At 39.1% G+C, this 24,755-nt stretch overlaps 1 protein-coding gene across 16 annotated transcripts in view; it reads right to left on the reverse strand.

Moving 5' to 3' along the window:
• kcnt1b (potassium sodium-activated channel subfamily T member 1b) overlaps nt 1-24,755 on the reverse strand; it is a 77,847-nt gene that overhangs the window by 5,600 nt on the left and 47,492 nt on the right. For 4 of the 16 annotated variants that reach the window (XM_063488733.1, XM_063488736.1, XM_063488743.1 and 1 more), the window contains 22 exons: nt 23,740-23,876; nt 22,801-22,864; nt 22,540-22,648; nt 22,315-22,423; nt 20,914-21,063; nt 20,576-20,808; nt 20,195-20,215; nt 19,319-19,532; nt 18,103-18,208; nt 17,775-17,947; nt 16,724-16,795; nt 13,481-13,615; nt 12,642-12,753; nt 12,311-12,406; nt 11,048-11,149; nt 10,594-10,677; nt 10,365-10,493; nt 9,755-9,775; nt 9,265-9,562; nt 6,877-6,939; nt 6,585-6,635; nt 1,623-1,707 (listed from right to left, as the gene is read on the reverse strand). In XM_063488733.1, the coding sequence (XP_063344803.1) occupies nt 1,623-1,707; nt 6,585-6,635; nt 6,877-6,939; nt 9,265-9,562; nt 9,755-9,775; nt 10,365-10,493; nt 10,594-10,677; nt 11,048-11,149; nt 12,311-12,406; nt 12,642-12,753; nt 13,481-13,615; nt 16,724-16,795; nt 17,775-17,947; nt 18,103-18,208; nt 19,319-19,532; nt 20,195-20,215; nt 20,576-20,808; nt 20,914-21,063; nt 22,315-22,423; nt 22,540-22,648; nt 22,801-22,864; nt 23,740-23,876 (2,564 nt within the window). Of the gene's footprint in view, nt 1-1,618; nt 1,708-6,584; nt 6,636-6,876; nt 6,940-9,264; nt 9,563-9,754; nt 9,776-10,364; nt 10,494-10,593; nt 10,678-11,047; nt 11,150-12,310; nt 12,407-12,641; nt 12,754-13,480; nt 13,616-16,723; nt 16,796-17,774; nt 17,948-18,102; nt 18,209-19,318; nt 19,533-20,194; nt 20,216-20,575; nt 20,809-20,913; nt 21,064-22,314; nt 22,424-22,539; nt 22,649-22,800; nt 22,865-23,739; nt 23,877-24,755 lie in introns of those variants that run through there. The other 12 variants (XM_063488734.1, XM_063488738.1, XM_063488735.1 and 9 more) reach the window with 12 other exon arrangements.

The raw sequence follows: 24,755 nt of genomic DNA on the forward strand, positions 1-24,755 counted from the left end.
TGTTCAGATCCACACACCCTGTTGGTTCTCTGCTCGAGGTGTTAACCGTTACCTGTGTGCGTGTGCTACAGGCATCGATTCACACATCAAAAAAGGGTGACGCTTTGCGACACAGCTGGAGTTTACATAAAAGGTGTTATATAAATGGAATATTTCACATAATACCAGACTTTTCCTGCTGTTCTCCTGCAAAAGATATATTTACGAAACAGTGTGAAGTCATTGTTTGTAGCTGTTTGCAAGCTGCATGTCTGCTCTTCTTGGATATACAGGGATGACTGTAAATACTAAGTTGAATAAACTTATTATAATTTGTCCTTTTCCCCCGATCAGATAAAAGTAGCAATTTGTTACAGCTCAGTAATAACGTAGTAACATCAAGTTATTCCCTTTTAATTACCCCACTGAAGTTGTAAGTGTATCCAAATAATAATTTTGTATCAATAGTTGTTATAGCTGAGTGATATTACATTATGTTATTGGGTAACAACATGCCCCAAGTGGAGGAGTTTAAGTATCTTGGGATCTTGTTCACGACTGACGGGAGAAAGGAGCGGGAGATCTACAGACGGTTTGGTGCTGCGGCTGCAGTGATGTAGACGCTGCACCGGTCTGTTGTGGTGAAGAGAGAGCTGAGCTCTCAATTTACCAGTCGATCTACGTCCCTACAATCACCTATGGTCACAAGCTGTGGGTAGTGACCGAAAGAACAAGACTGCAGTTACAAGCGAGAGAAATGGGCTTCCTCTGAAGGGTGGCTGGCCTCTCCCTTAGAGATAGGGTAAGAAGTTTGGCCATCCGGGAGGGGTCAGAGTAGAGCTGCTGCTCCTCCACATCAAAAAGAGCCAGCTGAGGTGGTTCGGGCATCCGATAAGGATGCCTCCTTGGTGAGGTGTCCCAGGCATGTCCCACTGGGAGGAGGCCCCCGGGGCAGACCCAGGACACGCTGGAGAGATTATATCTCTCAGCTGGCCTGGGAACGCCTTGGTGTTCCCCCGGACAAGCTGGAGGAGGTGGTGGCTGGTGAGAGGGAGGTATGGGCTTCTCTGCTTAGGCTGCTGCCCCCACTACCCGGCCCCAGTTAAGAGGAAGAAGATGGATGGATGGATGGATGGATGGATGGATTGGTAATAACAATCAGGAAAACCGGGGTAAATATAGTAAAACAATGTGCTGGTTACAAAATAATAACCTACTAGCAATAAAATTGTAATATCTGTGCATTACAATATATTTGTATTCTGATACTATATATTTTAATATATTTATATTCTAATATTTATATTATGACTTGTGGCAGTAAGTAGTAATAAGGTGATATTTAATATTGGGTAATGCTTTGACATATGAGGATGGATACCATATTATAATTTCCAGGCTTTAATAACAATATATACGATTTTGATTTGTGTATATCACAGCTGAGCTCCACATGTCAACTATTCCGTAATTGATTACTCAGTTTAATTTACATTTAAGTACCATTACTGTTGGCTGAGCAGTCTAAAAAGACCATAATGGTTTAGATTGTAATTTAGTCTGACTGTAACTAACAACACACAGATAAAACACAAAGGTGTTAACAAAGTAAAGTGTACAGGATAAAAGACAGAGGTCCTTACACAATGTCGTTGAGCTCCAGCATGGTGTCAGGAGGAGGATTGATGAGGACGTAGGACAGCGTGTTCTGGTGGTCGTTCATCTCATCTGTAAAAACAGACAGAGATGGCCTTCAGTGCTGCTCTGGAGCCCTCTCTCGTCCCCCTCCATTATACAGAACATCAGCCAGGAAATGAACCTTTTATCCACTTAAAATATGACACTGCCTTGTTTTCAGCCTTTCAGTCAGGACAAAAGTAAAGTAAAACTTAACGAGCAAGTGGTGCAAAAATCTGAGGCAAATAACTGCGGGAATAATTTGAGGGTTCCTTGTTACAACTGCTAATGATCATTTAACTCTTAATATGAGGAAACAAATAATCTTATTAAACACATTTAGCATGAATAAAGCTTGTCATTAAGTAATTTAAAGCCTGTATTTAAATGGGATTAGAAAAAAGAACATACAAACTCCAGAATCTGACATTTTTACATGGTCACTTTAAATAGCTGGAGCAGGGGCAGCTTTACCACATTTATACAAACTCTGTGAGTGGAGGACAGTTGCAGTTTTTAAATGTAAATGTCTTCGCATAATCAATTTATACAGGATTTTGACAGTTTGGGACTTCTTTTATTCTATTTTTTATCATTAATGCAAAATGTTTTCAATGGGTGACTGATCTGATCTGCAGAAAGGCAGGTTTAGAACCTGGACTTTACTACACAGTCATGGTTTTGTATGTGTTTTAGTACTGTCAGTATTGTCGGTAAGCAAGGTGTTCCCTTTATTTATATTCAAAATTAATAACGCCTCTACAGACGTGCAAATTACTCATATAACGTGCATTAATTCCACTTGCACCTTGATCCTCTAAGTTCTTGATACTGATATTACTGATATTGATATCAGTAATATTGATATTGATGATATGCACCGCATATAATTCTTGGCTGTTTTGTGTGATGAACAGTAATTGTCGAACTATTAATCTGTGCAGTCCTTCACAGAGTGGTGAACTGCTTCCTGTCTTTACTCCTGAAAGACAAAGCTTCTAGGATTACAGCCAATCACATTACTGACCTGTTGCTAATTAACCCCACCATTGATTTTTTTTTTTAAAAACTCCCCCACTCTTTTGTATTGCCTTTAAAATATTTTTTTCTGTTGCTACTACTATTGGCATGTTTTTTTTTATTACCAAATCGTTGCGCTCTTGCATGGTGCATCATCATTCAGTTCTTCCTTTTTTAAACATTTTACACAGTATTCAAAGTTCTTATGGTTTGTATATTTTAAAGATGTATAATAAAATTTGACTAGCAATAGAGTTTTGAAAGCCTTTAGAGTCCAGTTTGGCATGTTCACCAACTTCTTGTAGAAGAAATCAATCCTGCATATATTCTCTACCTTTAACTATTTCCTTAACCAGGATGTAAATGATCAAGATTCATAACAATTCACAGGTTACTGCACGTAAAACGACCAATGTTACCTTGACCTTGATCACAGTTTGGGTGAGGACCCATTAAGCGATCAGTGTGTGCAAGTTTGATTAGATTCTGATGAGTACTGCAGGGGAAGTACCAGATGTTGACAACTGGGAACGGGGATGGATTCACTTTAATAGTTAAACAATTCTTCCAGTCTGCAACAAACTAATTGAACAATAAATCAACCATGTGATTATCAATTACTTTTAAAAAATTTAATATTTCACAAAATATTAAACTGATTTAGAAAATCTTATTATTTTTTTATTTGAAAAGCATTTTAATTCATTTTAAAATTAGCCATTTAAAGATACTCATAAATTGCTAAATTCCCTCATTCAGTCCTTTACATCCCGTTATAAACACTAAAAACATTAACAGTTGTAACAAACATCTTTTTATTGCTTCAACAACACAGTTAGGGCAAGGAAATTGATCTGCACTATGAAGAGCTTATATTTTATGAGAGGAAACTCAGTTTAACCTTTATTTTTCCAGATGAGTCATATTATACGTGTGTATGCATGTGAGGTGAGTGCGCTCTGGCAGTGTCTCCTACTTGTGTCGTGTGATGGACGGAGGAAGGAAAAGGAGGGCACGTGTGTCTCCGTGACAAACCCACCTGCTTGTGGCCCTTTATAAAGCCAGGCGGGGTGAAAGAGAGAGAAGGGCTAACCGTTACTAACAGGGCACTTTGTTGAACAAGGGGAGGCCCACATGCTGCCTGCTGACTGAAACGGCACCCCATGCGCAGCTTCAGAACGGAGCCAGCATGCAGACAGCGTCCCCGGCTGCGCAACAGATCGATCTAAGTCGCATTCCTTTTACGTCCTGCGCATTCCACACGGGACCAACAGGCTGCTAAGGCGGCAGGTTGCCATGCTAACTGACGACACTCAGCCCCCCCCCCCCCCAAACCACCACCACCACAACCCAGCCTCCCCCCGACTGACATGTGACATACGCACAGACAAAGAGGAACATGCTCCAGCATCCGTCAGACTGGACCAAACGCAGAGCGACTCAAACCAAACAGAGTGAAGCAAAGCACATTGGGAGTGTGAGAGTGGAAGAGGTCAACCTGCTGCTCTTAGATCTATTCAGGTACACTTTACAGTTACAGTAATTCTCTGTTCGCCCTTCATCCACACATCGTTACTGCAGACTACTCAGTGTATTAAATATGGGTTATACCATGGCGGCAGATATATAATTGGTAACCAGCTGAAGAAAAGCAAAGGATTTATTGTTGTGGCTCTGTAATCCAGCATAACTATAGTTATAACAATGCTTACTTTTGCCCATGTTAGAGGGTATACTTTTTTAAACAGTTTTGCTCCTATTAATGCTACTAATTTGGAATCAACAGCTTAAAATCCCCCAAAGCAACAAATAAAGATGATCTAGACCCCTGCCTTATTCATGCTACAGAAGTGTGAATATTTAATGTTATAAATAAATATTATATTTAATATAGTGACACTGGTAATTATCCAACTCTGGAAACATGATTCTGGACTGGTCAGCGTTTAAGTTGGTCTCTTTTTGCTTGCGTTCCTATTATTCCCATTTATTAGGGTCAGTGTTTTTCCCATTAATCAAAATCCTAGTTTTTAATGTAGCAATTTAGGCAAGGCAAGTTTATTTATATAGCACAATTCAACAACAAGGTGATTCAAAGTGCTTTACAGAGACATTAAAAACAAAAACAAATAAAAAACATGATTAGAATTGATTAAAAAAAAAAAGTAGATAAAATCAGTAGTTAAAATTTAAGTTTTGAAATTTAAGCTTAAAAGTGTGGATTTGGTGTTTTATTCAAAAGCAGCTGAGAACAGGTGAGTCTTCAACCTGGATTTAAATAAACTTAGTGTTTCAGCTGATCTGAGGCTTTCTGGGAGTTTGTTCCAGATATATGGAGCATAAAAGCTGAATGCAGCTTCTTCGTGTTTGGTTCTGACTCTGGGAACTGATAAAAAACCGGATCCAGATGATTATTAGATTTAGGTTTTAACCAGATTTAGGTTGTAGTCATATAGTTATTGTGGCACTAAAATAACTACAGATTGGTCTTGTTCTAATTTAGAAACCTTAGATTTTTAGCTCAAACATGTGAAACAAATTACATTTTATGCCGTGCGTCATCATTTGTTCTGAGGGAGCACCTTTATCTTTATGGTTCAAAAGCTGGCCTCAAACAAGATGACCACAAAGCACTTTTATTAGTATGAAAATGTTGTGAATCCATAGACTGTGTATAAAAAATGAAATGAGAAACTAAAGGACGCTCCACATTCAAAAGAGATTTTCCAATCACGAGGCAGGCCTGTCTGAAAGCATACCCTGTTTTATTGCCCTTTCAGGCTCTAATGGGGGCCATAATTTACATGTGCTGAGTTGAATAAGACTTGGAACCATCGATTATGACTGTAAACTCATTAGAAAAGCATTTTCTGAAGTCACTAGAGAGCACTTGGGTCATTTCCTACAGACTTCTACAATCAGATTTCTTTCTGGAGCCAGAGGAGTTGCCCCCTGCTAATACTGAGATGACACATCCTCGCTGGCTTTGCTTTTAAGAGCCACTAGCAATGTCCACATTATAGCGAGTCTGTGTGTGAAACATATGTTATCATCCTTACAGTCACCAGAACTCAACCCAGTCGAACACCGCTGTAAGACTTTCACTGTTACGGCAGTGAAGGAAAATATCTTTGGAATAATTTTGTTCCACCCTGCCAGCAGAGTGTTACAGTCTTTCAGTATCAGTGTCACCCGTCTTTATATTCTGATTTTTATTTCCTCCCTCTCTATTTATTCTTTCCACACAGTGCTCTTGGCGTGCACATTTTGCATAACTACACTAAAGCGAGAAGTTAAACCACTGGAAGTCGCTAAAAAACAATATTTTCGGTGAATGTTAAGTTGCTCTTTAAATAAAATTGAGAGTACTCCAGTGTGCAGGAGTACAGAACCACAAGATATATTACCAGAGCAAAAACGCTGAGGGGTAAAAGAGCTCAAACTGACTACAATCAGCTCAAACTTGACTTCTTTGGGGAAGTGGCCATGGTATAAAGTTAATACACTCTGAGGTGCACTGACATGTGAAAGTAACAGACATGGAGGAGGAAACGAGTCCCGCTTCCTCCAACATGTTTACTTTCTACATCAGACCACCTCCGACACTCGTCGTCTTTTATACATTTATAGAATACAATCTATCCTTCCATCCACAGACATAATGCACTCCGCTCCACTCTTTAAGCCATACTCTGATGCCCTGCAGTACTCTAGCCATTTGGGACGTCACCTCACAGGAACACAATGCAGAAAGACCAGATAGAGATCGAAAAAGAGAGGGAGAGAGTAGAGTGAGAGACTTGCTGCTGACCTACTGCTGACTCTGGCAGGGGACACACTCACATAAAAAACACACGCACACTCACACTCATGCAGTAAAGTTGCAGTACTGTGATCAACCAGCTAACCTGACAGCCTGGTCCCCTCTGAATACGGGTGCTCTGAAATGTCCTGCAACTCTAAGCAACGGCAGTCACTGTTAACTTCAACGTCCTAATGTATTCATTTGTACTCAAGTTATACGTCAAATAAAACAGATTATTTAACTAAAGAGATAAGAAAATCTACAGTTAAGCATTCTTTTTGGTGGGTAAATGCTATTCTTCATTGGATGCTGGCGAAAGGACAAATTCCTTTCTCCACAAGGTGGACGTAATCACTCACATGTTGCAAATGAGTTATAAACAGCACACAAATTACCTTGCAAATATCCTAGATTTACTCGATTCATGACATCGCTCGCAGTGAGATTAGAAACATCCTCTACAAGCCAAAAGGGGAAGGAAGACAGAAGAGGCAGAGAAAGGAGGTTAAAAAAAAAAAACAAGAACAAGAAACAAAAAAAATATCAGGCAGGCAGCAAAAGCATCTGCAGATTCCAAAAAAAGAAAACAACAATCAAAAAAACTCTTAAAAGTGTGAGAGCAATGCAAAGAGGCCATGCATCGGTGTGTGCACAGAATCACTTCCAAATTATTAATCTGTCACATCCTGCTGCAGAAATCCTCACTGACATTCATGGTTCTTTAGAAGATCTTGAACTTCAGGAGTTCTTCCTGAAACGTATTTAATTGACATATTACAACACATCTGGAGCATGATTCTGCTTTTTTGTTTTGAGCCGTGAAGCTGGGAGGAGGCAAAAACGAAAGAAAAAGTGAACTGAAAAGAATGCAGGCAATTTCACTCTGTAATTGCAGTCTTAAATGCAACTGAGACGAGGTTCGTGCTCCTGCATCCTCATGCGTGATGCGTTCACATCCACATGATGGTATGATCATGACTGTGAGGTGGTGTGCGTCTGAGTTATGACACACAGAAGAGGAGTTTGATGGGTGTGAAAGTGATGGTGAGAAAATGAGGTTTTCTGAAGGTCAGTGACGATGCAGTGCGATGTTGATGATCTGTACTAACAAGCCTCACATTACTATGTGGTCATGGGAAATGAGATGAGGTAAAAGAAAACAAAAATGACTGGAATACAGATCGGAGGGTTAAATAACTTTCTCAAACACAGCTGCTTGCACTGCAGAAATAATTTAACCAGCTGAGAGAAGCATCAATTAGTGAAGCAAAAGAATCACCTGAACTTATCAGACTCTAGAGTGTCCTTGCTTCTAAAATTTAAGCTCATGAATATACTTCACCACCAGGCTCAGAAAGTACTTTTGCAGCTGATGCTACGCCCCATCGATTCAGTACGTGCAATCTTATTAAAGCTAACAGGGCCAGTTTATTATATCTCGATTTAAATTGATAACACAGTGACAATGAAATTTGTGGTGGTGCATAGATATATGACTTTGAGACGGCCAATATCATTATTATTACGCATCAGAGCAAAGCCCAGTAAAACCAACCGGTGGTAACAGAGTAGGCAACTGAGGAAAGGCAACAAGTGTTCTCAAACAAATGCAAGAACTCATTCTGCAGCTGTATGTAGTAATGGTACCCATATTTAATCAAGGAACTCATGGGAGTTCCTCACATAAGGTAGTGATAACAGAGGCACTGTATGTGTAACTGCCTGTGGCATGAAATCAGTCACATGCTATTCTTGATCTGAGCAGATTACAGTGTTCAGGAACAATTCAAAAATAAAATCTTTAGCCTGTCCCAGCTTCTAAAATTCTTTGTAGTATAATCTTTGGTTTTTGGATCATTAAAAAACAAGCAGCCTAAAGAGATCCATCTGGGGTGACATTTTCACCATTTTCACTACTAGAAAAAGCGTAGTAAGTAGCTCAAATAAGTCAAAAGATATAGACCCCAAAAACAAATATCCATTACAGAGGACATAAATGAAAAGGCTGGTTCTCAGGGGGCTATAAATATTTTGAATATCTGAACGCCAGTTGCTAAGAGCACAGGCCTGGCCTGATTAATCTCTTGTGCCAAATAGCCAGGGTGCTATTGTGGCAACATCATAAATCAGTTATCCACAGGGTTCAGGTGCCCCATTTCTTAGCAACAAGGACTATGAGCAGCCGCTGAATGACATCAAGAACCACCACACCTGACCAGCTAGCAGCAACTGGGAGACGAGATGGACAGGGTTAGCTGGCTAGTAGCATCCTTTCAGAATAAGATGCTTACATACCGCACCTTTCAAGAAACTCTCTCTCATAAATTGGGCTTTCAGTTTATATGACTTTAATCAGATCTTTATAGCTGGATTCATGCTACTATGCTGTGTGGACTTGAATGTCTGTGACTTCTGAACTAAAGGTTTCCTTCTTTGACTTTTCTTAGGCTTCACTCACTGAGATTTAACTCAACCAGTTACAGGATTTCTGCATCCAAAGCTTCTGTGACCTCAAAGTCATGTTTACAGAACTGAGACTCCAATCTGCAACAAACATTATAATTAGCATTATTATTCATTTTCTGGGACATTATGACTAATATTTACAAATTAAATACAAAGAAATACAATCATTAATTAAAATAACTGATAACAGCAGCTGAACTGTATCTAGTCCTATACAATAAGCTATACACTGAAATATTAAACTGAACTCAGTAATATCTTTCAACCTAAAGCATCAACATATCCTCATATATCATAACATCAGCTGTTCCACTCACCATATCCCACAGTGGGGAGGCCCAGGTGCTTCATGCGATTTTTGACCAGCTCAGACAGCTCCTGTCGCTCGGAGCGCCGATACAGATTCAGTCTCTGCTGTGAGATGCGCTCCGCTCTGGTCGACGGTTTGACGTTCTTCCTGCTCAGCCGCCGAGCCCACTGCATGCTCTTCTTCCTTAGCAGCGGGTGCTCTGATTGGTCACTCGTGGTGGAGTTTCTGTAGCCCGTCTTCTCCTTCCAGGACCCTCCACGATCACGGTGCTCCTCACCCTGCTCCACGTTGATGGACACCTGAGACTGGAATGGTAAGATGGAAATGTGAATGCTGGATTCTGTGAGGAAAGCGTGCACTATAAGAATAAGAAGCAAACAAACTTTTGATATTCCAAAAAAATACCTTACTGGTATTTTTTTTAAACTTTGCCTGCTTTAAGCAAAAAAAGGAGTCAGCTGACGTAATAAACAGAATCAAGCCTGTTTGAATCTTACCTGTGCATTACTGTCCCTGCACTGGAATATAAGGACAGACAGACATCCAAACAAAAAGAGATGCAATGAAAGATGAGGGCATTCAGAGCGAACAAATGTTCGAAGCCTTAAACATCAGCATATGGAAGCTTACATTTGCTGATGTTTAATATTTTATTTATTCATAACTGTATTAATAGCAGTATGTGACAGCTGGTGAGTTAGTCTATTCTTCTTCAGCCTCCAAAACTACTCATTTGGAAACAGACTTGTTATTAATCATAGGTAAACATAAGATGGGAATGTATTCAACACTGTTATCCGGTCAAAAATATAAACCTAAACTCATTGCTTGACATGAATTTCTGTCAGCTGGAATGTATCTGTATTAAGAAATGAATGGTAAATGTGCACCCTCAAACAAAGGAAAGGCAATTTAGGGAATAGGAAATACAAGCCGAAGATTGCAAAGCAAGAATAGGCAAGAGTATACCAACGAGAAAGGAGAAGGAATCAAGCAAAAACTAAAAGAGGGAATGATTAATAGATGGTAGCTGAATTCAAACCACAGGCTGACACCAAACCCAAGACCAGGACTCAGATACTGAGGATCTGATCAAAGTGAACTTGCCTCTGAGGTTGAGAACATATGCGACTCAGTCCGGTAGATCCCGATGGGAATCTCAGCGCTGGAGGAGCAAAGTTTCTGGAAGAGTCTGCCGTAGGTCCTGATCCACAGGTCCTCCTCTGTGATCTTCATCTGAAGTGAGAGAAAGACGATAAAGTTGCTGCACATCACAGATGAACTTACTAAAATGCACAAATCACTTGCTAAGATGCAACAGTAAATTTCCACATACAGCACATAGGTACCCAGAACCAGGCGTGGTGTCCAGACCAAGGAGAAGCCTGATGATGGCAATCATGTAGTCCTTGACAAATGACTGTGGTTTAAAAAAACAAGTTTAAAAGCTTTCGCAAACACATTTTGCAATTGCTCTGAGGAGAAGTTTTCTTTATAAACACCTGCAATAAATTATTTTATCCTGTGCATTATGCTCATTAATATTTAATAACACAAATGTTCTTTTGTAGGCTATTCATTTCAGGCTTAAACACGTAAAAAAAACACATTTACTTTAGACAATAAACTGCACCTTACTAGGAAACACTGATGTAACAGCCGTTACCTTTTTAGACACAACTTTCAGACAGAGGAACTAGTGCAGCACAAATTCTAAGGATGAAATCGCTGACAGACAGGTCTATATTTAACTATTCCATAACGAACTAGTTCAAAGTCTGTTATCCCACCTGATAAAGCAGTGTATCCAGCATGCTGATACTGAACACTCTGCCTGCAGCAAACGGCAGCCGGAACATGAAAGCCAGGTTGGAGCCCTTATCACGCTCTATCTGGAAGCAAAAAACAAAATACAAACAAAAAAGGAGCAAAAAAAAAAAAAAGATTTAAGAAAGAATGGGGATACATACAAGCTTTATCTGTTAGTAATGATGATTTTAAAAACTACATTAAACAAATGCATCCATTCACAAGAGGCCTGAAGTGTGACAAAAATTATTAATGGGTTTATTTGATTTTGTGGAAAGTAAGCTAACTCTTTAAATGTCATATAAACTCACCCGACCATGTTGTTAAGTACAGCTGTTTAACTAATTGTTAACACAAAAATCTATTCGGCTGATCGAAGCAGCAACGCTCAGTGATTTTAGGCATGTAGACATGGTCAAGAGACCTGCTAAAATTCAAACTGAGCAGCAGAATGGGGAAGAAAGGTGACTTTAAATGTGGTGTGGGTATTGCTACCAGATAGTTTGGTCTGAATATTTCAGAAACTGCTGATCTACTGGGATTTTCCTGCACAACCATCTCTAGGGTTTACACAGAATGATCTGAAAAAGAGAGAATATCCAGCGAGCTGCAATTCTCAGGGTGAAAATGGCTCATTGATACCAGAATTCAGAGGAGGATGGCCTCGCTGCTTCAGGCTGATAGGAGGGCAACAGTAACTCAAATGACCAATTGTTACAACCAAGGTATGCAGAAAAGCTTCTCTGAATGCACAACACAACAAAATGTGAAGATGATGGGCTACAGCAGCACTTTGTGCCCCTATCGACAGTTAAGAACAGATTTTTGGTGAAGCTAAACCAAAAAAAAGCATATTGAAAAACACTGCCTGGTCTGATTAGTCTGGTTTTCTGTTGCAATGGTGATGGTGTGCTCAGAATTTGGGTGTAAACAACATAAATGCATAGATCCATCTGCTTTGCATTAACAAATCAGACTGGTGTGGTGGTATAATGGTGTGAAGGATATTTTTTGGGACACTTTGGCACTTTAGTACCAGCTGAGCATCATTTAAAAGCCATAGCCTGCTGTATCGTTGCTGACCATGCCCATTCCTTTATGACCATAGCGTACCCATGTTCTGACGGTCGATTCCAGAACATGGACACACCATGTCACAAAGCTCAAATTATCTCAAACAAGGCAAAGACTTCACTGTACTCAAATGATTTCCACAGCCACCAGATCTCAATCCAATACAGCACCTTTGGGATGTGGTAGAACAGGAAATTGTCATCATGGATGTGCAGCCAAATCTGCAGCAGCTGTGTGAATCTATGCCACGAAGAATTACAGCAGTTCTGAAAGCAAATTGGGTCCAACTTGAAACTAGCAAAGTGTACACAAAAATTGGCCAGATGAGTTTATACAGTGCAAAAAGGTAAAAAAAAAAAAAAAAAAAAGAAGACTTCATAGGCTGCAAGTTATAATGCACAACCCAAAGTGCTTACACTTCTCTTTGGGATACTGAGATATTTTTTGATGTCCAGAAAATGAAACAATCTAAGTCAAAGACACTGAACACGAAACACTCACCTTCTCCAGTTTGGAGAGTGCGAGTGAGTAGCAGTCCTTGGCTCTGAACTGCATGAACCTCATGTTGGATGGATGCGTGAGCTCAGTGATGATGCTGAGACTGGGGAACAACCTGTGTGGAGGAAATAAAGTGAGAGGGATGTCAGTGTAAAGATAAAATGCTTTGTGTTGAGAGAGACATGGTGTGGCAGTGATAAATGCTTTTAATTTTAGTTGCAAAATAAATGAGCAGTTTCACAGCTTTGGCAGCTGTAGTTTGTCTTTGAGATGAGCTCTGCCTTTCTGTAAACCCCCTCTAAAAGCTTATATTTGCTCTTTGGCTTTGCAGTAAGAACAGACGAAGACATTAATTAAGTGAATCTGGTGCACACTTGGGCCAAAACCGGAATCTTGACTCATACATAACAAGGGTGAGCTCACATAAGGCGATCTCTACCGTGGTCAAAAACATTAGACTCCCCAAAATTCACTGTGTGTTAAGTGTGATTGCCGTACACTGGTTTTGTTAGACGTGGGCATGGTATGTTAACAAGAGCTACCGAGAACTCCAACACGTTCTCAACGACAGCTGTCTCTGTGAAAAATGCTTTAGTACAGTCAACAAGCATGTGTCACCTCTTCCCCAACCGAGACACAAAATACATGAAATCATGAACCTTTTTCTCTGCAAAGTGAGAAAGACAGAGGCCAAGCGCACAAAGAGGAGAGAAGCTGAGATGATGAGACAAACTTAATGAACTTGGGCCTAGATCAATATGATGAGTGGGGGAGTGAAAACAATTGAGACTGGTGGGAGGACAGCTTTGAGTTTCTACTCAGTAAAGCACCCTCTATGTTACCTGAACATTGTCTGGACATTGACGATGGTCTTGGCATCTGCCATGTAGTCTTCCTCAGCACTCATGGTGCTCTCCTTGTCCACAACGACCAAGTTGTCAGCATAGATGATACCACACTGCAGCAGGTTGTCCAAGCTGTCCCATTCAGAAAGCAGCAGTGATTATTAGGTTATGACATGTTAGAAAACAGTAAACATAAGAGTACTATAGTTAATACAACCCCAACTCCTAAAAAAGTTGGAATCATGTAAAATTTAAAAACATAATTCAGTGACTTGCAAATCTGATAAACCCACATTTTATTCACTAAAGAATATATAAAACATATAAAACAAATGTGTGAACTGAGACATTTTCCTGTTTCATGAAAAATATTACTCAAGTTTGAATTTGAAGAAAGCAACACCTTTCAAAAAAGTTTGAATGAGAGGAACAGCTTGAAGAACATTTTGCAACTAATTAGGTTAACTGGCAACAGCTCGGTAACATGATTTGATATATATTTAAAAAAAAGAGGATTGTGGAATAGTAAAGGGTAGAGGTTCACTAATCTGCAAAAAACAGTGCTTATATATTTAGGAAATATTTCATAATAATGTTTCTCAATATGTCCCTGTGAGGACTGTGAATATCTCATCATCTATAGTATATAATATGATCAAAAGCGCAAAAATTAATAATGGATGTCCGTGGTCTTCGGACCCTCAGGCGGCTGTCATGGAGATGCCTGCATGGCCTCAGGAACACTTTCAGAAATCTTTGTCTGTTAAAATAGTTCACCAGGTTAAACCTCTGTGATGCAAACATGGATGCTGCGTCCTCTGAACTAAAGAGCAGAGGGACCATCCTGCTTGTTATCAGAGCTCCATTCAAAAATATGCATGTCTCTATGTAGTGTGGTGCACATTAGCGCACATGCAATTGTCAGCATGCTTATCTTTAATGCTACTATCAATGCAGAATGTTACACACAGGTTTTACAGGCTACACAGAGTTACATAGAGTTTTACAGACTGAGCAGATGCTACATAGAGGTAAACATAGCCCTGTTCCAACATTTTTGAGATGTGTTGCTCCCATCAAATTCAAATTGAGCTGATTTTTTTATGGCACATTTCTCTCATTTTAAACATTTGATATGTTGTCTCTTTTTTATTGTGAATAAAATATTGGTTTATGAGCTTTGCAAATCAATGCACTATTATTTACATTCCACACAGAGTCCCGACTTTTTGGGTTTTGATGTGGAACGTGAGCCAACTCCTCAGTTAGGCAGAAATTGGATTTAAACAAATCCAAGTTTACCAAAATGTCCAAATCTGCATCAACCAAGGAGGTGAGGAGTTTACTAAGTGGATTTTTATGCATGAATACATTATAATGGGCTGGACTGCAAAAACAAGTTTTAGATAGAGGTTAGTGGTTACTAAATATATTTATTTTCTGTCAGAATTGACATGCACTACCAAGCACACTCAGCATACCTAGGATATATTTCTGTTGTCTGGCTTCCCCTACATCTAACATTAGGAATTAGGCAAAGTAGTCGCATGAAAGATTTTATCAACTCGATAAATTATACTGGGGTTTAACCATCTAATTATTCATATGTTCACATGAGATGACTGGCACTGGCAGCATCTGACAGGCCTGACCATCTGATGGATGAGTCTACTGGTAGCAAAGCGGCTGATATTACAAAGGAAGATAAAACTATAATTTTGGAGGTTAAACACACAATGCTGGCTGAAAGCAACACAGCTGCAGCAGACAAATTAGTGGTGTGAGCATCTAACGGGAAAACACTATAGAGTAGTTTAGTAAGAAAAGTGCTTCCACAAATATGCTTTTAGTGATGGTAAGTATATTAATAAAGTCTAGCCATAAACCCAGAAAGCAAAGCCAACAAAAATGCTGACTGTAAGCAGCATTACATAGTCAGCACTTTAAGACATGGAGGAAGCTGAGATTCTTACTGTTATTTCATTAAATAATATGTAGATGTGCATAGTATAGTTTGAGTTTTTATTCTTTCAGCTGCAGCCCCATGGTGATTAATGGTCTGAAAAAGAAAGAAATCTAAAAACAGAATGCAAATATGGGCTTTAAATTATTTGATACAAGTTCAAGAAACAGGTCTTCTGTTTTTCATAAACTTAAGTTTTTAGAATAATTATTGTAAAACTGTTTGCAGTCAACATTTAAAAACTTAAGTTGCTTCTAAGAATCTAGATTTCTTACTAAACCTAATCAGGGAAATGACACTCTTGAAAAACTTTAGACTCTCCTACCATCCCAGACAGAGGTCTGAGGAATCTTCGTAGAATAGTGACGCTATTTTCCAGAGAGATGATTGGTCAGTTGGCGGGACTTTCATGCCTGTTGCTCTCGTCTCGAGTACAACCTGCCCTGAAGCAGGTTAGAGCTTCAGTATAAGTTACCATGGTGATGCACACCAGTAAGAGGTGAACTACCTTCATGAAACTGAAAACCAGGGTTACAAATCCTTTGGTTTACGGGACTGAATAAACGCAGCACATCTTCAACTGCATCTTTTCCACTTGCTTTTTTCCATGACTCAACTAAAATAATCATATTTGCAGAACTAAAAGTTAGGTTTCAATGTACAGTTGTCTCCATAAAGCTATTATTTTTGTTAATGTTTAGACTATAATGCTATGGTGACTCCCTCTTTACATTGTTCATTCATTTTTGTTTGCAAAGCAGCCATTTTTTTCTTGACAGCTTAATTACACATTAGTGAACTTTTTAAGTCACTAGGTTCAAACTAACTACCACTTGCTTTCCCTGCTTCAATCAAACACTGAGCGCTTGCTTTTTTCCAGCTCAAAAATCTGCAAGTAACAGCTGCAAGATGCACATTTGAACATCACTGACAAGCATCTTTGTCTTCTTCCTCAGGTAACACAAAAAAGATTAAAAGGATTAAAAAATGAATTATATAGTTTGCAATCAAACTGCTACATCTGAAGAAACTTTTCAAATGTGTCTATAAAACACAAAATCACATCAGCAGGAGTTGTTTTTATCATCCCAATGATCTTTCAGTGGAGCAAATGTGTTCAAGAGCCATTAAAGATTACAGTGCATTTAAGTTGTTGTGTAACTGTGATGTCCAAGATGTCCTGGAGCTGTACTTCTGCTGGCTGGATGAAAAATTATTTCATACATTAAGCTAGGTAATTAACCGAGTGTGTTTTCTTTTATAATATAAACACTTACTTATCAATTGTGCCGGCCATGAAGTAAACCATTGGAAAGCAGCAAATGGCCTCTAAGAAATGGTTGTCTGGCCTGCGGGAAACGGGAAACATGAATTGAGCATCCCACACTAATTATCTTTGTAAACCCCAGTGACAGATTACGAAACTGTACAAGTAATTTCCTGAAATTTGCCTGTTGATGAGAGCAGGAAAGATTTGTTTGAATTCATTATGGATTAAGAGAGAAATAAATTGTTCAATGCATTTGGAGGATTTATAAAAAAACTGCCTGACATTTAAATCCCTGAGGGGGCCACTTGGTTTTCCTGGCCCTGTGTTTTTGTAGTTCATCTGTTTCAGCAAACTGCAGAAATTAGGTCAAAGTTAATGAAGCCCGCAGTGGGTTAGAGCAGAAAAAATGGACCACTGCAACATGCATGCACAAAAATATATATGCCCTAACATACAAACACTGCAGAGGTCTTTGAATAATACAAAAAAAAAGAAGAGAAAAAAGAAACAGAAATAAAAAATATAATTTCATCTTTTGTCATCCACTGATTGACTGAATTTCTTAAATTGCAAACATAATCTTTTTGTAAATCTTGAAATTCACTCCAGTTTTCTGTTTGGTGAACTTAATCATATACAGTACACAGCTTTTTCTCAATGTTGGGGCTAAGTTAACAAGTATATCCTTCCAGGTATAATAAACAAGCCCTTATAGAGATATTATATTACTGTCATTTTCATGCCTGCATCATAATCTGCTGCCTGTAACATCTGAAACTGCTAAAATAATGATCCTATAGAGAAGTCCATGCACCGCAATAATGATAAGCCAGTTTCATCAACACTGTGCAGTAACACTGACATCCATGTAACAAAGAGAGGGCCTCCTTCATAGGTTATATTATCATCAACATTATTCTTAAAAATCACACAAAAAAACAAGTTTTATAAGACTCAAATTCTTGTGATATTGAAAAGCTTTAGGCTTTCGCATCACTGTCAGAAAATCTAATAAATGCTGGTCTGGATGTGTTGGATGCTAGACTGAACAGTCTTACGGGTAGTCCAGTAGCAGCACTATGGGGTTGAGTTCTTTTCTGGGCCGATAATAAGCCCGCAGAGGGACGATGAAGTTGTAGAGACCATTTCCGGCCGTCTCTGCAGACACTATAATCAGCTTATTCTTGAAGCCGTATGCCTTGGCATCCTCGAAGCTGTTATGTGTGCAGCCCTGGATGGAGACAGACAATTCAACAGAAATTTAGTCAAGGTCTAGTATTCCTGTGCGCTTAGGAAACAACCCACAGGGCAGTTACTTACGACGACGATAAAACCGATGTCTAAAAAAGTGTTGATTTTGTACTGCAAGTTTTCATTGAGTCTCACCTTGTCGAGGCGAAGGCAGCAGAAGGGAGCTTTCTGTGGTAGGAGGTGGCACAGGGTTGGAGAGCTGCCGATGTAGGGTGAGTTGGGGGGATAGCCCTTCACAAAGCTTGTGGAAAAGAAACAGAAAAAAAACACTTAAACACTCAAAGAACTCACCTTTAAAGCTTTAAAGAAGTATCAGGCAAATATCAGCGGTGACATATTTTAGGATATTATGCGACTGTTAATTTTTAACTTTATTTAAGGAGATTCTGAAGAGGCTTCTACTGTTACAAAATTTCTGTAAGCATCACCGACTCCCTCTTCCTTCTTTCATCACTACTTTATAATATAAACTAAGTGAATTATCACCAGTTTAATGTTTCTTCTTTTCAGTTTATTATTAGATTCTGCAGCTGCTTTACTATAATTACAGATGTTTGTAAGCCTTTAGGACTAATTCCATTACAAAGTTTATTTATTTTTAATCAAGTCTTGATTGTGTGTCCGTTTGGTTCTGTGCTCCTTGATTTGTAATGTGTCAGCTGCAATTACCCTAATGAGTTTCAGGATGCCCTCTAGTTTGCCAATAAAAGAAATTCCAGCTGATCATAGATGTAAACCTACTGATCACCACACGATGGCACTGTGGGACCTTGAATTTTCTTCTATGCGGCACTGACAACTCTTAAAAAAGAAAAACTACTGAAGCGTCAACGGGTGCAGTAATAGAGGCTCACAGGTCAGAAGGACCATGTTAGGTCCACCTTTATGAAACTCACCGTTGTCTGGGTCTAACAGCTGTTGGTTTTCATGGGCTGAGGGATCAGTACCTAATCTATCCTGAACTTATCTCACTTTTAAGAAACCGCATAGACAGAGAAAATAAAGCACATGGGCCTTGGCCTACATCTGATGTGCTAAAACCCTTTCAGGGTGACTCTGCCTGGCTAACTGATAAATGAGCGCTAAGAGCAGCAATCAATACAGGGACAGCATACATGAGCCTCACTTGAGAAAAGGTGCTATCCTCACTGACATGATGTAGACATTCATCACTACTAGTTCACATCTAATAGCGTCACAACACACTGATTACATGCCTATTTCAAACTCATCCATCTTTGATCCTACAACAGCTCAGAGACAAAAAAGAGAAGGGGAGGTGAGATCAATCAAGCACAGAGCAAAGGATACCATGGGAACATTTCAGTTAAAAAAAAAACAAACAACTTACTCTGAACCTACAGAGCCTTCCTCATCTGATTGGTTGGTCTCATCCTCTGACTGGTCACTGAGGAGGTCGCAGGGCAGGATGGAGGAGGAGTCGGCGATTTCCAGAACGGGGGCGATGCTCGGTCGGCGGCTTCCAGCGCCGTTCTCTGTTGGGAGGGCAAGTTTCCCGGTTTCCTCAGGAGGATCGGGATGCTGCAGGTCAATGGCTACGGTGCCTGGAAATCACGTTGGGTTATATTATCACAACTGTAAAGCTATATAGAAACAGCTTTATGTATATTTTGAGACTTTTCATTATCTTGGCCTGTAATATTCCTACTACTCTCTTGAGTCTCAGCAGTTTGACCTTGAGGAGAAAATGTATTGCTTTCTGAAGCACAAAGCTACCATCTACCATGAAAAGCATGCATATAGTAATGACTTAGCATATCTGTCAGTAAATATATCCCTATGATGTATGATATACATCATATCGTAAATATGAAAAATGGATAGATAAGTTATATAAAGCATAATCGTTTCCAACTAGTTAGGATGCTGTGACGAAAAAAGGTGATTAAAACAGAATGCAAATATTGGCATTAGCGTTATTCAAAGCTTGTGTTTATTAAAAAATTTATAAAGAGAACAAATTGATCAATTAAAAAAGGCAAATATTTGCAGACTCTTTTTACTTAAAGCACCCTAACTTATTTGGATACAGAGTTGTACAAGATATGTGGCAAAGATATATGCACAATATCAGATTTGATATATGTACTATACATATATCATTCTGCTGAAACATTTTTAGGCTAAGTGTGAGGTGTTATTGTGCAAATGATTCCAAATAAAATGTGTGAATAATAGAAAATTGATGCCTCATGCACAAACTTACCAAATGAAGTGGCCTGATCAACTTTCACAGGTAAAAAAAAAAAAAAAAAAAGCACAACACAACAATGTCAGCCAACAAAGTAAAAAAAAAAAAAAAAAACATGTAGAAAAACATCATGCTTAACAGTCAGTGAAAGCATAAAGCATCAGCAAGGCAGCCACCACTAAGCATTCAGAAAGGCCCAGTGTGAGTGCAATTTAGAGTAAACCACCAACAAAGCATCCATTTTCTCTTCTTCTATGGAAACCCTTTCAGCCATCAGATAGTGAGCCTAGTACGCACACAAACAGAACCCTCCCATCTTCCTATTTTCTCTGCTTCCTTTATCAGCTGCTCTTTTTGTAAACATCATTTATTCCTGCCTGTGGCTTTCAGGCTTACCCATGCTGGCGATGATGCTGTGCACGGGTAGCCTTGAGGGGGCGTCATAGAGCCCGGAGACAGGCAGGCCCTTGTGCTTCTCCTCTTGCTTGAAGATGAAAGCAGAGTTCTCTTCCTTGGTGATGTTGATGTAGTAGCAGGTGTCAGTGGCAGCCATGATGTGGCGAGGTCCGGGGTTCAGGAGGATGCTTTTGTTGTCCTCTCTTTTAACTCCAATCAAACACACGCCATACCTGACGATTGAAGTCAAAATGACACAAACATGGTTTTTGCTCTCAGAGATGTTACTCTAATGTCAAAGGATCTTACTCTACTGAGCTAGAAGAAAATGTACTAACTTCTTGTGGGCGTGGAAGGAAGCATAGGTGAAACTCTTTCCGTCATACTCCCCAAAAAACTTGCTGTCACACAAGCGGATATGGTAGACCTCGTTTCCAGAGCAGCGTCCATATGTCCTCTGCCACTGCTCCGGTGATAACTGCCCCTCCCTGAATTTGTATTAACAGAACAATTCATTCTGATGTTTCGTGTCCCATAGTCTTTTTGCTAGTTTTAAAATACATGCTACATTCTTACTATATTTTAGACTGTGATCTTAAACTCTGGCGCAGAACCAGTTTGAATGTCAGAGAAAGAAGACATTTAAATCAAATTACACTTTATTTGTCTCTCAGTACTGATAAATCAAACCTTTCATGACCTTTTCTGACCCTGTTTTCCCCAGCCTCCTCAACTCTAGTCACAAACAATATCAGGACACAACAGGCTTTAAGGTCATTGACGTAAGATAGATTGTGTACATCATAATTATATTTGAAACCTGGAACAAATTAAGTCTTCTGTCATCTTGTCTAAGCCACAAACTGGGGCCAGTTTCCATAATGGAAATGAAAATGGATGTGTGTCTCCTGCGGATTGAACGGAATGTGAAAAAAACCCAGCCAGATTTATGGCCTGACAAAAAAAAGTGTAATGTTCACTGACTCGACAGTGACAAGTCGGGGTAGTGGTGACAGTAGAGTAGTGAGATTGTACCGAGTGCAGTCTGTGTAACTGTAAAGACTGTGTGCAGAACACACAGTCATCCTCCTCTCAAATTAATCCCAAAGAGAGATTTAATCTCTCCACAAATATTCAACTCTTTAGTCAAAGCGAAGATTAGAAATTTTACTGAATAGAAACATTTCAGAGAAGCTGAGTTGCTATGAAGGCAGAAACAAAGACATTTGTTGAGTAAATTCTTAAGGAGTAAAAATATGGTTTTTATAGGTCTTATTAGCTTGAAATCCAAAAATAATGTCTACAGGCTACAGACAAATTATGTCTTCTAGAGCAATTACAGAACTCAGATAACACTTAAAAAACTACACAGGGCTTCCGTTACTTGTTTCCTTAAGTATAATACAACCCAAACATGCAAGATTTAGTTTAACTGCCAAATAATTGTTACTTTATCTGGGTAATTTGTCTTACAGTAACACACACTTACTGGAAAAATATCAAATATGGTTGGTTTAGTGTAGGAAAATGAAAAGAAGCAGGTGTCGACAAAAAAATCTAGTAGAATACCAGGGTAAGCTAAACTTTGGTTGTATGGAGTATGAGAGAAATAATCAGGCAGCAGTGCTAACCACTGCATCATCGTGCTGAACTAATAAGTAAATTAAATGTATTTTTAAAAAATTGTAAAAAAAAGTGGAAAAAATAATAAGTGCAAATAAATGTTGGTGGATACTCACTGTCCTCTGGAGGTGTGAACCAACAGAGTAATTAAAGTGGACGTGGCTGGACACACACAGTTGAGTGCCAACATAGCGTACTTGAACTCCTCTTCACATACAACATGATCTGATTGAAAAGGAATAATTGCAAAAACCTTTTATATTAAGAAAAAGTCTGGCATGTGTCTCAACAACATGCTAAATGACTGTTTTTCAGAAGCTATGAAGTCTTTGCACACTCACCAGCAAACTTAACATGAAATTTATTTTCTGGTTTGAGAATCTGTACGTAGAGAGGGCAGTTTGGAGCAAAGTCTTTTGCAGCCCATGCCCTCAAAATAGTCTGGTGATCCTGTGAGGGAACAAAATTGTGTTATTTCACTTGTCCAGTGGCTCATTTTCATCTACAACTTCCCTGGCAAATATCAAAATTAAGTAGGGTGTAAAGGGAAACTGCTCATTTGAAATAATCATTATCATGACACAGTTTAGGATGAGACTCACAGCTGCAGTTCGGTCGACTTCGTTCCTGCTGCTCAGGATGAAGCAGGCCTCAGCATCGTCCATCCTGACAGATTGAAAGAGACACACAAAAGAGAGATAGAAAGGCAGGAAAGAGGTCATTCAACCAGGTGTGAAGTACCTCATTTTAACAGATCAGTGCATTAAATTAAAGCCAGGCATAGATGAGCGTTAATATGCCATTACAAAGGCTCAAAAGGTTAAAAGACCAATTCATCTCTGAAAACACTACCGTATCAGAATGCAGTGCTTGCAACACAGGAGCTGCTTCTTCTTTTTTTTTATCTGCTTCCACCTCACCCTTCCTAGCATCCTCTTCTGTCACACCAACCCTCTGCATGTTCTCGACAGAGATTAGTCATTTGAAGGTAACCTGGCTGTGTGGTCACATATCGGTGAGTACGAAATGACAAACAGCTGCACATTAAAGAGGGCCTCTTGGAAAAGAGGAGTGAACTTCTGGACAAACTTAAGACTTTTCAAAGAAAAGGATATAGGGCTGTAATTCAACATCTGCAGCCGAGCTACGAGATACGAATGCCCCGGTTGTGCAGTAATGGGTTTGATTGACGCAAACAAAACTGACAGGTCACAATTTCTCTCGCTGCTTCTGTGCAGAGTTTGCTCTTTGAAGTGAGGAGATGATCGATGTGGAGTAAAATTGCATTACACTGAAGTGAAAGCAGAGGCCAGCCAAGCTGATTTGTAAGTATCTCACCCTCTAACTGCACTTCAATGGCTTTGCATTGCCGGTTGAGAAGCAACACTTTAAATTACATTCCAAGTCGTATCCAGAAAATAAAACGAATAAAACAAATCAGATTCAGCTCTACTGAAATCTGAACCTTTCAGAAAGATAACGCGCAAGAGCTTTGTTTTTAGGTGTTGGTCTTAATATGTGCATGTTATGTGTTTACTCACTTGGCCCTCATCAGGTCCTGGTCTTTGAGAGCAGATCCTTGCAAGTAGATAACCCTCTGGGACCACAGGGGGATCTGGAGAATTCGACGAACTTGAATGTCTATCTCTGTCGGGCACAAAATCACCACATAATAGTCCTAGAGAAAGAGAGAAAAAAACAAGAAAATTAAAATCCACAAAAAACAAATATGAAATACAAAAACCCTGGATAAATCTATGAAAAGTCAGTCAGTCAGTCCCAAGTGTATATATAATGAAGCCATGCAAAACCTTTACCTTCATACTACAAAGATTTTTAGCCCCTTGAAGTACACAGACATGAGCTGACCTTTGATTTTTTTCCCAGCATTTTTAAACCCTCATAAATTCATTAGTACAGGAGAAAATAACATACATTTTTCATGACTGATGAACACATTTTAGCTCTGACAACTGCAACCAAATCAACTTTACGCCCATTCCAATGTCACGATCCACAGGCAAAGTGCTCTTTTTTTCTTGATACCAAATGTTGAGGAAAAAAATTATATAAAACAAAAAAGCTGCAACTTTTTCACAGTAAAACGTCCACTAAAGTACAAAAAAATTATAATATAAAAAGTTATAATATAAACCAGTACCTTAGTGGCATGGTAGCTTATCCAGCTCAATATCCATCAAAGTGCACAGCTTATTGTGTTACTGTGTTGTGCTGTATGTGTGAAGTACAGTGACAGTGAAGTTTTCTTGTCATTGGTCAGCTGTAATGGACCAATTAATAACAATTAAAATCCACTGAGAATGACAAATATGACCTTGAGCACAGTTTAGGTGAAGACCTATTAGGATATCATTGCATGGAGGTTTCACTAAGTTCTACCAAATACTGCAGGAGGAGTAGTGATTCCTCTGACTTATGAAAAAAATACATACAGTTCATCTGTCCTTCGACGGGCTGAGCGAAAAATCAGCTGATTCTTAGGCTGGCAAGTTGAAAGGTTTTGCCTTATTTTATATTGAATAGTCACTGTGTACTA

The sequence above is a fragment of the Pelmatolapia mariae genome, linkage group LG12 (assembly GCF_036321145.2).
Source record: "Pelmatolapia mariae isolate MD_Pm_ZW linkage group LG12, Pm_UMD_F_2, whole genome shotgun sequence".
NCBI lineage: Eukaryota > Metazoa > Chordata > Actinopteri > Cichliformes > Cichlidae > Pelmatolapia > Pelmatolapia mariae.